The 13,131-nt window shown below is 37.9% G+C and overlaps 1 protein-coding gene across 2 annotated transcripts in view; it reads left to right on the top strand.

Annotated features, from left to right (window-relative positions):
• Positions 1-13,131, top strand: part of ppih (peptidylprolyl isomerase H (cyclophilin H)) — a 112,624-nt gene that overhangs the window by 7,408 nt on the left and 92,085 nt on the right. Inside the window, exon 1 of one of the 2 annotated variants that reach the window (XM_028807790.2) lies at positions 9,850-10,040. The exons of the other annotated variant lie outside the window; for it this stretch is intronic. Coding sequence (XP_028663623.1) covers positions 9,975-10,040 — 66 coding nt within the window. The 5' untranslated portion in view covers positions 9,850-9,974. Of the gene's footprint in view, positions 1-9,849; positions 10,041-13,131 lie in introns of those variants that run through there. 2 annotated transcript variants of the gene reach the window in all.

Consider the following 13,131-nt stretch of genomic DNA (forward strand, 5'->3'; position numbering starts at 1 on the left):
TTACCTTCATTTTAATTGATTTATTTTTTAAGGTTCAGTCCCCTGAATTGCTTCCTTTTTTTTCCTTAAATGGCACCCAAGCAGCTGGCCATCAGCTGGGTCACTTCACATCGCTTTTCTCTTTGGCTGCCTTTCCTGGCATTGCCCAGGGTGGTCTAATGGTAAACACTGGTAGATTATTCAGTATAGTCCAGAGCAGCTACCAATTTTCTTCTCAATAGTAATCCAAATATGTTCAGATGTAAGCACTGATGGAGGATGAGGTAAGTTAGGGCAAGTTCTTTTTTATAAAGTGCTTAACTAGTAAATAGAACAATATGGGTATTTAAAACAGAATTGATAAAGAGGTGCAAACTTGTTATCAACGTAAAGATCTCTGATGCCGTATGACTGTGGTCTCAAACTCCAGTCCTGGAGGGCCGCAGTGGCTGCAGGTTTTCATTCTAACCCTTTTCTTAATTAGTTACCTGTTTTTGCTGCTAATTAATTTCTTTTCATTTAATTTTAATTGACTTGTTTTTGAAGATTTGTTCCCCTGGATTTCTTCATCCTTCCTCTGAATTGCTTTATTTCTTTCCTTAAATGACACCCAAACAGAAGTGAAATATGAAGTAAGTGAGCCAACAGAAGACCAACTAAGTCAGGGCCGCAAACTCTAACCAATTTCATTCCAAGCAGTTGCTTAATTAGGCGCAGAGTTCTCTTGTTAATTAAACCCGTTCTTTAATTCCATGGCCTGTTGCTGCTCTCATTGTGCAGTAGAATACATTTCCAAAATTGATGATTTTCTCTTTTCTAAGGGCACTGTTCAAATGTTCTGATGACCTGAGCAGATCAACATTCCTGAGACCTTCACCTTTCTTTATTTTCAGATATTGTATGATCGACACAGTTTGCTGGTCTCATTTTGTATCTCATTATTATTTGGCTGCTAATTAAGGAAAATGAAAATATTAAGGGGTCTGAGTCTTCAAGAGCAAGTCAATTAAAATAAATTCAAAAGAAGTTAATTATCAGCAAAAACAGGTCACTAATTAAGAAAAGGGTTAGAATGAAAACCTGCAGCCACTGCGGCCCTCCAGGACCAGAGTTGGCAACCCCTGCCCATATGACTTCCATGAATTAAATACTGTGAAAGTGAAGTGGGGCTTAATTGTACAGTTATCCTATATTGGAACAGTGAAGTCTTTACCTTACATTGGTTCCATCTTTTGAGGAAGTGAAGCACAATGTAATATTGGTAGTAACTTTTTAAATGTCCCCACGTGAAAGGACCGGCCCCCACCCAAGAATGGTTCCTGCCTTATGGGTTAGGCTGTAGAGTACAGAATTGGATAAAACTGGTTTGAATGTTCTATTATTTTGGCACTCTATGATGTAATAATAAGCAGACTCCAAACCCAACACTTTGGGTTCAGTGCATCCCTAAAACTGTGGAAGGGAGCTGTAAGCAATGTCAGGTAGCAGACTCAGTGAGCCTGCTATATTCTCACTTTGACTTTCCAGATCCTTTTGTAATTTCAAGGGGTCAGTGGGCTGAGAAAAATGGCCCATCCCAGAATCAGCCTTCAGCTCCTCTTAGGGAATTCCCTGGTGCTGTCATATCTACCTGGATCAGTGGCCTGGGTAGGACCAGCTCTAGTGTAGAAACTGCATATGATGGGTGGGGGGCGCTTTTGTTTCAAACCAGTTTTGTTAAACTTGACTTGCATGTATGGAATGTTTTATGATTTTAATAAAATAAAATATAAAGATAAAAAAAAAAATAAACTGCATATGTCACCCCCCATCCCCAAACCTCCCCTGCCAATCATGCAGCTCTTTGTATAACAGTAAGAGGATTATTGCTGCTTAACCATTTAATACACTTTTAACTTTATAGCATTTTGTTTGTAGTCTGGTAGTTTAAATGTCATCTAATGAACTGATTTATTAGCATTTCAGAACTGAGTATATTTTACAAAATGTGCAAGCATAACTGTAAAAATATATAATAAAAAAGAGGTTAATTCCTTGATGGTAATTTCATTTTACAATTAGAAAAGTTTTAAAACATAAATAACAGTAATGTTTAATTAAAGCTCTTTACAATTCTAAAAATACAAATCACTGAAATTCAAAACTGCTTTTTCCCTTGACTTCATAAGGAATTATGTCTTTGAAATCCATTACTTGGGCCAGCTCATTCTCCAATGATAAGGATGCTAAGAATTACAATTATATGAATCATTAAAATGTGCGCACATATGCACATATACAGTATATTCTATATATCCTTACATGTAAATGCTGCAGACGACCGGCACTTTCTTTGTATGATATTTTTTTTCTACACTTTTCACTAATTATGCAAATTATTTATGTTAATACAACATAGAATAATTTTTATTATAGTAATATGAAAGAGGTGTAACATACATTGTATTGTAGCAGACAGAAGCACTTTATCAGTCACCTGGGGCCAAACACCTGCAGCACTAAAGCAGGGGTACAACACTTAGAGACAACGTGGAGCCATCTGGCCGAAGACGAAATTTTCAGAAATATCCTGTCTGTCCCACTGCTTTCTACGAAGTGCTGGGTATCCCACAACTTGGCTTGTTTAAACAAGGGTGCCATGAAGATCGAGAGGTCAATATGGAGGTGACAGGGAAGAATAGTCTGTATGAGGAGAACCTCCGTTTTGTGTCCTGGCGCTGAACGATACAAACCTGCACATGCCGCATGGTCGGTCTGTGTGTGCGCCACTTTCTTTTGTCATAGAACTTGTTTACAGTGTTAAATATACAATGTCAGAAATGCCAAGGTTGTAAAGTGCATGTCATCCTGGAACTTTAAAGACCACCTGTGAAAGGCTCATGTAGGCTGTCAGATGTAAAGACAAAACACTGCTAATAAGCGAAAATGATATAAAACTAGGGGGCTCTGCCCCCTGCCAGCTTTGCTCGCCAACCCCCATGCGGGCACTACACAATAGCCACTTCGTAGCTCTGTCGCTTGCATATGGGGAAGCGGATGTACAATTTAAACAGATTGTTATTTTCCTGGGAATTGTTACATATGCATAATAGAACCAACTATTTTACATTACAGCGAGTAATTAACGTAATAAATTGAAAGAAAATTATGTTTCATGTTGTGTTACAGGTATTTGTTGCATTATATGTTTTCATTCTGTTTGATTTTGAAATTAACACGCAAATACTTTTTAAACTTACACTTTTACTGTAAAACAATTTTTTGAATTAACTTTTCGTTTATATCACATTGAATTTTGATTCCGTGTTTGGACTTACATCGTGACAACGCAGCGTATAACTGCCCGTTAGTGAATTTCGTTTCTTTCTCTCTAATAAATAAACCGACTTTTTCGAATGTTTGTCCCTGTGATTTGTTAATTGTCATAGCAAAAGCTATTCTAACAGGAAACTGTCAACGTTTTAATACAAATGGCATATCAAGATCTCCTTTGGTGTTTAATGTTATCCGCGGAAGATGTACTACATTACCTTTCTTGTTGCCTGTAAAAATTTTATATGTCAGAATTGTTCGACCACTTTTGAATACAACTAATCTTGTCCTATTGCATAGCCCATCACTCAGACATAAATTACGCAATAACATTACAATACATCCTTCTTTCAACAGTAATTCAGTTGGTAGAAATCTAATGATACGCATTTAACCAATTTGCCAGGTAACCAATCAACAATTTTCATGTTAATTCATTTAACTGCATCATTTCTCGGTGCTAGGATTGCCCATGTACTCATTTCTTCTGTTGATAGCCCTTCGGGATGAAATTCTTCAATAAGATTTGGACATAATAAGTCTTCCTTTATTGGGAACTTAAAGTGAGGAAAACATAAAAATTTATAAGAGCTGAGAGTGCAAGAACTGTGTCTGACAAAAGCATTCACATGTGTGGGAGGTGACAGGACCGTGGGCATGGGCCGTTAACCGTAAATGGTGGCGAGGAGGGCAGGACTTGAGAAAATCACTTGGCAATAGTCTTGTCTCAAGATTTTCTTTTATAATAGAGAGACAATACAACAGGGCTAATATGTGTTAGATAGGTGGATTGAGACCAAATGTTCACAAGTCAGGGTTTGGATTGTTTAAAAAAATAAAATAAATAAATAATAATAAATACCACCTCCCAAATGTATTCACCCTAGTGAGTATAAAACTGGACCATTAGAGTGGTGAATAGTCATCTTCAAAGGAAATGGGGTTTAAGATCCTTTCAGCTTCAATACTTGTATATGGCAGTAATTTCAGCTGAAAATGCATTTTTAAAAGTTGAGGACATTGTTACCAGTTATTTTGGTAGTCAATGAATCGCTCTTAATTTTATTTAGAACCGTGGATTGTGTCAATTTCTGTGGAAATTGATTTGGTCATAAACTGACTTGTGTAATTGCTCTATGATGAAGAAGGTTTACCCTTGGGAGGGTCATCATGAAAGTAGTTCAGGTTAATTTGATTTGATAATACATTCTTTGGTATACAGACACACTGTTTATAACTTTGGAATAGCTAATAGAAAATGTCTATTCACGGCATCTTCTGTTTATGTGTGGGCATTTTTGACTGAACCTCACACTTTAAGCTGGCAGTGTTAGAACAACTTACCGAATGTCCGAGTTATTTCCCCTTCTCGGTGGTTTTGACTGAGCTTATCTATAGCCTCTTCAGTGTTTCTGTTATCAACCGCTGTAAACCAGGACTCAGGCATAAAGATGTTGTTTTTATTCATTACATGATTCACTTTGTTGTTTGATATTATACTTGCATTTTAATAATTTTGTTCTAGCACTTTTGAAAACAATATTCTCTATTACAATGGTAATGTTTTTTTTTACTTGTATGTCTTAATTTTCTAGTGTAATTAGCCAGAATTTGGGCCAGATATATTTTGCTATGATCTGCTTGCTGCCTGCCCCATTACATCTCCACTTGTGTAATTGACTACTGTTATATAATTTTTTTAACTTCATCATTCATCAGCCACTTTTGAATTTGTCTGTGTTGTCATTAACTTGTGTGACAGTTATTTGTTCATTTGCAGTACACAGTCCTAATATTTTTTGTTCAGTGGATAGAGTTCATGGAGATGAGCTAACAGAATCAAATCAAAAATTACCTGCAAAATCATAAACTCTCATCTGTACACTGTACTCAATAGGAAAGGATAGTTCAAAATTGAAATCCAGCAAATCACTACACAGTAGTAATAAATTAAATCAGTAAGAAAATAAAATCAAAAAGTCCAATGTATTGTTTTTCAAAGACAAGCTGTGTTGGAATAACTAGAGAGGAAGATCAAAAATGGAGAAAACATCCAGCGTAAAATCTTCTATATTGTAGAGCTGGTTCTCCATATGCTATCCAGTTAGGAACTGCACAAATGTAGTGTTCTCCTGACACATTTCTGGGCTACTTCTAATGTTATTAGTCTTACTGATGAGCTAACACAGCCCACAGTCCAAAATGAACTGTATTAATTATAGTATTAATTCATTGCAAGTATCCATTTGTTATCGGTATTTATCATACAGGTGTAGGCAGTTTAACTCTTGTTGCTTTTACACCCCCCAATCCCTCCAGAACAAATGTTCACTGTCTTCATGTGGTATTACTCAGTGCTTTTAAAAATTAATCCCGTCATACGTAATTACTTTTAGTGCTTCAGTATTGCAGGTGATCCCAACTTGAATTTTTAAGGGCTTCTCCCAATAGTTGTACTTGCAATTCTCCAAATGATCGCTAGGATATCAGTGCTTACTTTTACAGTTCATAACATAACAAATTATTTTGTATGGTTTCCAAAATAGCACATACATCTTTTGATTATCTCTTTTGTGAATTGAATTCTCTAGGTAACAGCTTGAAAGAAGTTGTTCTTACCAAATAGCAAACTGTGTCACCAAATACTGTTACACATTTTGTGAATAAATCAACTACTAAATTGTTTGTTGCTAATTGTTGATTTCACATACAAAAATTGATGTGCAAGTTTATACATTACCCCTTGGCTGCTAAAGACGGCCCCCACAGAAACTTAAGTTTTTGTTATCCTGGTCTGATGTATATCTTTATAAAATATAAATATTTCCAGTTCCAGATACTCTTCTTCTTGTGCAGCTGGCATCTACTGCTTTGTGATATTTTAAGGAGCTTAAATCTATAGTCTTTCAGATTTTCCTTCAGATTATCACATAAACAAAATGCTTGTCTACCTGCCTTGCTGATTTAAATGGCATTGTCCACAAAGCACAGTGCTTACGTTAACTGAGCTGTCAGTTTCAGGAGAAGGGCCAGTATATGTAAGTAAGTGTGCAGGCTGGAGGAATACATGTGCTTCAAAATCCATAACAACAATAAGGACCTCAGGGTGGGTTTTTCCTTTCTGTGAGTTTCTCTGTCAGATAATTCCTTTAAAGAGCTGACTTAAGTTTAAATCATTATTGTTTGAAAGTTGGAAGAAACAAAATCTGCAACCAGGACCTAAATTTAAGAGCCATGGCCTAGGCATTTGACATTTGTCTTTTCACTGACTCGGATGATTCTTCCTAGAGATGGTATTTCATTATACTTAACTAAATGTTCTGTGTTTTTTTATCTTTAAAAACACTATATTTTTAAATTGAAAGTCTTTCCTTTGGGGGCTTTATTTTCATAAATATGCAAAAATATGCTTAATTGAAAGTTAAATTGTTTGACAACATAGACTGTTTGTGTCTATAGAAGCAGTAGCTTTGAAACTTCTAAACATCCATCCATCCATTTTCCAACCCGCTGAATCTGAACACAGGGTCACGGGGGTCTGCTGGAGACAATCCCAGCCAACAAGGCAGGAACCAATCCCGGGCAGGGTGCCAACCCACCGCAGGACACACACAAACACACCCACGACAATTTAGAATCGCCAATCCACCTAACCTGCATGTCTTTGGACTGTGGGAGGAAACCCATGCAGACACGGGGAGAACATGCAAACTCCACGCAGGGAGGAACTGGGAAGCGAACCTGGGTCTCCTAACTGCGAGGCAGCAGTGCTACCACTGCGCCACCGTGCCACCCAACTTCTAAACATTATAAGTGAAATTGTTGTTCATGATTCGAACACAGTGATTTCCCTCTGCAGTCACCCAAAAATGAAAACTTTTAAAAGCATTACACTGTTCTTCAAGGGAAGATATGTTCTCGTGGCCTGGAACCCCTGCAGGTTTTGGGGTTTTTTTTCTCCAGCTGTCTGGAGTTTTTTATTTTGTTTGTTTTTTCTGTCCTCCCTGGCCATCGGACCTTACTTTTATTCTATGTTAATTAGTATTGCCTAATTTTATTTTTATATTTTTGTCTTTTTTTCTGTTTCATCATCCTGTAAAGCACTTTGAGCTACATCATTTGTATGAAAATGTGCTATATAAATAAATGTTGTTGTTTTTGTTGTAGTCTCCCACCTATAGTTCACCTTTAAATGGTAGAGTCTGTGGTTTGGGCCTGCGTCTTCACCTACTGAGCCATGGCTGGTGGCATGTTACACAACTTCTAGTCAGAGGAGATGTCAAACTTGAGGAGTGCAGTTGCTGATCTGATCTCCAGAGGATGTCCGATTACAAGACTTGATATTGCAGGGCATGACAGATTACATGACTCAGTGAGGACTTTGTTTCACATTTCTAAAGTACTGCATGCTTGCCCCTTTTTCTGGCAGCCAATAACAGGTAGCCCAGCTCTAGTTTTCGATCGCACTTTCCATTAGACCCAGCCTCTGCCAAGATCACTCTCTGGACTGTCTTGATCTTACAGTAAGTATGTGTATGTCATTTTGCAGTCTACAGATATGGGAAGATAATAAAATGAGATAAATTTAAATTTCAATTTGACTTCCTATGGTTACTCTGGTTTTCATGCCACATTCCAAAATGTGTTACAGCTCAGGCCCCCCCCCCCAAACCATCCCCACACCACATATATGAGCTTTGCAGTGGACTGGTGGCCTGGTCTTCATCTTTGTGACCAGTACTGCCAGGAGAACCTCTCACATGGTGATCATGGATTGAATTAAATGGGTTTAGAATGTATGAATGTAGTGGAAACTTATATGCCATGGAAAAAATAACTATGAGAAGGTACTGCATATGGAAGATGACAGGAATATGTAACATTTAAAAGTTAACTGATGTGCAGAAGGTGGTACAGTGATTAGCACTGTTGCTTCACCTCATGAAAGTCAAATACCAGCCTTAACAGTATGGAGCCCGCAGGTTCTTCTGGTGTCTGTGTGGATTCTTCTCCAGGCACTGCAGTGTTTCTTCACATGTCACAAAGATGTGCAGTTTAGGCCATTTGGTGATTCTTAATATGCAAGCCCCATAAGAGTGTGTGTGTTTGTGAATGTATCTTCATGTGATCAGTTATGAACTGACATCCATGCAGTCATGCGTGTCCTGGTGCTGACTGGTATCCCATCCAGGTGTGGTTCGTTGTATTTAATGTTGCCAGGATAGATTGACACAGCAATGGAAAACATGTTCAGGAAATCTGTATACTGTATATAAAATGTTATATTAATGTCTGCCCCTCATCGCACAAACAGAAGAGGCAGACCAGACTGTACCTCCTAAGGAGAATCTGGTCTTTTGAAATATACAGTAAGTTGCCAAAAATGCTCTACCAGTCTGTAACAGCCAGAGTATTGTTCTATTCTGTGGTCTTCTGGGGATGCAACTTGAACTCAAAAGAAGTACAATGCCTGGGCAAACTTATTTGGAAAGCCTGCTCCATCACAGGTCGAACCCTGGACACAATGGAAACTGTTGTGGAAAAAGAGGGCGGTGGCAAAACTGGATGCAATCATAAACCATCCCTGCTGTCGCCTCCAGGAGGCGCTCTCTTGAAGCACTTTTAGCTACAGGTTCGTTCCACCATGTTGTGCTAAGAAGCACCTCCCGCAGTCTTTTCTGCCCACTGCTGTTAAGCAATTCAATGCTTCCTCCTGATTGTTGAGTTCATTTTGAAATATCTAAACAATATAAATTATTTATGATTACTTGACTGCATTATTTGTCCTGTGAGTCTGTATCCTTGTTTTTTATGTTTCTGCTGCTGTATGTATCTGAGTAAAGAAGTTTATATAATCTAACTAAAGGGTTTAGAACAGTGACCTTGGTCTTAATCGAAAGTTTATGTCCTGGTGTGTTCTAGAAATTCAAATAAATTTAGGCGAAGAAATGTATTTTAGTACAGTAGGTCCACAAGTTAATATTAAATTGATTGCTCTTCATTGAGGCACAGTAACACACGTAGCACAGAAGGTGGCAGTAAAGTACTACAAGCTGGGCGTGAACCTGCGGTCGATTGAATGGAAAAAAATAACTGGATTGAAACGGCCTAAAAATCTATAAGCCCCTTAAAAACAGGGCGAGTCGTTATCAGTCGACGCAATATAAATGACAAAACACTCACTTCTGTTGAGCACCGGGGGCTACAACCCGTTTGCTGATTGGAAAGGACACCAGCCGCTACTGTGGTCATACGATCTGACGATAAATTGATGGTAAAAACGTAACTTGGGTGGCACTGAGAGTTTGTGCCACCTGTGATGACAGGGGCGCGTAGCAAAATGTTTGAAGACACGTTCCCTACCAGCTTTAATCAAATTCGTTAATCAAAATCAGTCCAGCACTTAGCAGGAATACGAAAATGTAGACGTCGCCTGCCGTTCCTTCATCAACATCCCACACACGTTAAAGATTAATCCTGGGAATTTGACAGCTTGATTTAGATTGACTAAACGCCGCACAGTTTGCCCCCTCCAAGCACCCGTAGCTTTGGAGAAAGTTTGTCCCTCTTTATGAGCCGTAGCCGGGCTCGTTTTTAAAATAATTCTGGCTAGATGACAGTGGTGTGTTGAGCACTAGAACCCTTTTTATTTTTTAAAATACTGCTTCAAGAATACAGAAGACATGGCCATTCAGCCGAGCAATCCCAATAATCCAATCGTGTTCTTCGATGTGACTATTGGTGGTCAGGTGAGTCCAACGCAAAGACCGGGAAAGCGAACAGCAGTAACGCGTTGTGTGGTAGCTGCAGTGATAAAACGTGTAGCTGGCAATGAATACTTAAGTTAATAAAATAAAAGCACCCTTGATGCCGCCAATGAAAATGGCAAAGTCCTATAGTTAGCCATAAAAAGAGAAATAAAATAGTCCGCAACAAAGCGGTACAAACTCTACAAGTTTAAGGATTACAAGAATTCGTTCAGTAAGTAGCCGATATACTTCTTGACTCATTTTATACAACTTAATAACCTCTTTTGTTACTTTATTTATAAATATTAATCAGTTTCACAGGTTGCAGGATTATTCGAATAAAATTAATGTTCATTTTGTTAAATAACGGTAAAAACCAAGTAGTTCGTTTTAAAACAAAACAAAGCCATAATAAGTATACTCCTTATTGTAACGTTATTGTGTAAACGCACCTTATCGAAATTTTTGTAAAATAGATGAATATCACAGATACTTATATTTTTTAAAAACTCTTATAGAATCTGTAAATTAAATGTAATGATTAACTTTAAAATTATGAAATATTTAATTGGTGACGTCTGAACTCCGCCTCCCTATCCTCTTAATCGGAGGTGTGAATTGAAGAACAGGATTTGTTATTAGTTGGCATCGGCTGTGAAGAGGCTTAAAAATGAGAGACCTGCAACAGAAATCAAGTACTAGTGAGAACGTGCATCACTGTGGACATTTTCATTTGAAATGAGTTATAGATATCAGAAAGTACATGTTTCTTTTGCATTTTAAGATATCTTAGTGTATTTAGAGATCTTTAGCGAAGTTTCTGTGCCTTTGAGATATTTCTCATACACTTCAAAGTAATTAAAATGACTCTGCACATCTTGAGCTACCTTAAATGCAGTCCAAGTTATCTCAAAATGACTTACCATAAAATTACCCATATTTTATGTGGGACTGTTTGTCCCTTTAAGCTATCTTGACAAGGATTTTAGGTATTTCAAAATGGTCTGGGTGTTATTTCAAGATATCTTACAATGTATTTCAGTTATCTTCATGTTGACTAACATTGGAGATATCTTGCACACATATCCTTAAATATCTCACTCTGTTAAAATGGGCCTCCACTCTACTTGAGATATCCTAAAATATATATATATCAACATAGAGCAGCACGGTGGCGCAGTGGGTAGCGCTGCTGCCTCGCAGTTAGGAGACCACGCTTCCCGGGTCCTCCCCGTGTGGAGTTTGCATGCTCTCCCCGTGTCTGTGTGGGTTTCCTCTGGGTGCTCCGGTTTCCTCCCACAGTCCATAGACATGCAGGTTAGGTTCTAAATTGGCGATTCTAAATTGTCCCTAGTGTGTGCTTGGTGTTTGGGGGTGTGTGTATGTGCGTGTCTTGCGGTGGGCTGGTGCCCTGTTTCCTGCCTTGCACCCTGTGTTGGCTGGGATTGGCTCCAGCAGATCCCCATGACCCTGTAGTTAGGATATAGCGGGTTGGATGATGGATGGATATATCAAGATATCTTGAATACATTTTACGATATCTTTCTATTATAAAAGAAAATCTTGAGACGAGTCTATTGCCAAGAGATTTTCTCAAGTCCCACCCTCCTCTCAACTATTTTTCAACCACATCCATGGTCCTCTCGCCTCTCATTCGTGTGAATGCTTTTGTCAGACACAATTCCTGCGCTCTCCGCTATTACAAATTTTACATTTTCCTCACTTTAAGTTCCCAATAAAAGAAGACTACTTATGTCCAAATCTTAATGGAAGAATTTCATCCCGAAGGGTTATCAACAGAAGAAATGAGTACACGGGCAAATTTAGCGCCGGGAAACGATGAATTCAAACTTATTTACAAGGCAAATTGGTTAAATGCGTATCAATAGACTATGCTGAAACAGTTGGTGGTGATGGTGGAGAAGATGTAAACATCACCTTACAGTATCCCGTAGAATATCTACAACCGTTAACACTGTCTGGTCATCTGACAGAAATACTGTTAAAAGAAGGATGTATCGTAATGTTATTGCATAATTTATGTCTGAGTGATGGGCTATGCAATGGTCGAACAATCTGACATGTAAAATTTTAACAAGTTACAAGAAAGGTAATGTAGTACATCTTCCGTAGATAAAATTAGACACCAAAGGAGATCTTGATATGCCATTCGTATTAAAATGTTTGCAGTTTCCCGTTAGAATAGCTTTTGCTATGATAATTAACAAATCACAGGGACAAACATTCGAAAAAGTCGGTTAATTTATTAGAAAGAAACGAAATTCACTCATGGGCAGTTATACGTTGTGTTGTAATAATAATTCTTTGGATTTATATAGCGCTTTTCTCACTACTCAAAGCGCTCAGCAATTGCAGGTTAAGGGCCTTGCTGAAGGGCCCAACAGAGCAGAGTCCCTATTGGCATTTACGGGATTCGAACCGGCAACCTTCTGATTGCCAGTGCAGATCCCTAGCCTCAGAGCCACCACTGTAATGATGCAAGTCCAAACACGGAATAAAAATTCAATGCGATATTGACAAAAAGTTAATTAAAAAAAATTTTTTTATTGAAGTTTTACAGTAAAAGTGTAAGTTTAAAAAGTATTTGCGTGTTAATTTCAAAGCCAAACAGAACGAAAATGTATAATGTAACGAACACCTCTAACACAACATGAAACGTAATTTTCTTTCAATTTATTACAGTTTGCCATTTTTTACTATGGTTAATTACTCACTGTAATGTAAAATATTTAATTCTGTTATGCATATGTAACAATTCCCATGAAAATAACAATCTGTTTAAATTGTACATCCGCTCCCAATACACGAGTGGCTGATCCGCGAGGTGGCTAGCGCTTAGCGCCGGCACGAGGGTTGGCGAGTGAAGCGAGCAGTGGCTTTAAAGATATCACGGTTCCATATCAGTATTTCAAAGTCTGTTTTTAAATAACTAAAATATGTATCTTAAAACAGACAAACTTCCTTACAAGAACCAGTGATTCTAAGATGTTTCAAAATAAATTTCATATGTCATAAAATGCCTGCAAAGTCAGTTTGAAGTACCCTAAATGCACAGCAAGTTATTTGGGAT

Source organism: Erpetoichthys calabaricus, chromosome 8, assembly GCF_900747795.2.
Source record: "Erpetoichthys calabaricus chromosome 8, fErpCal1.3, whole genome shotgun sequence".
NCBI classification, from domain to species: domain Eukaryota; kingdom Metazoa; phylum Chordata; class Cladistia; order Polypteriformes; family Polypteridae; genus Erpetoichthys; species Erpetoichthys calabaricus.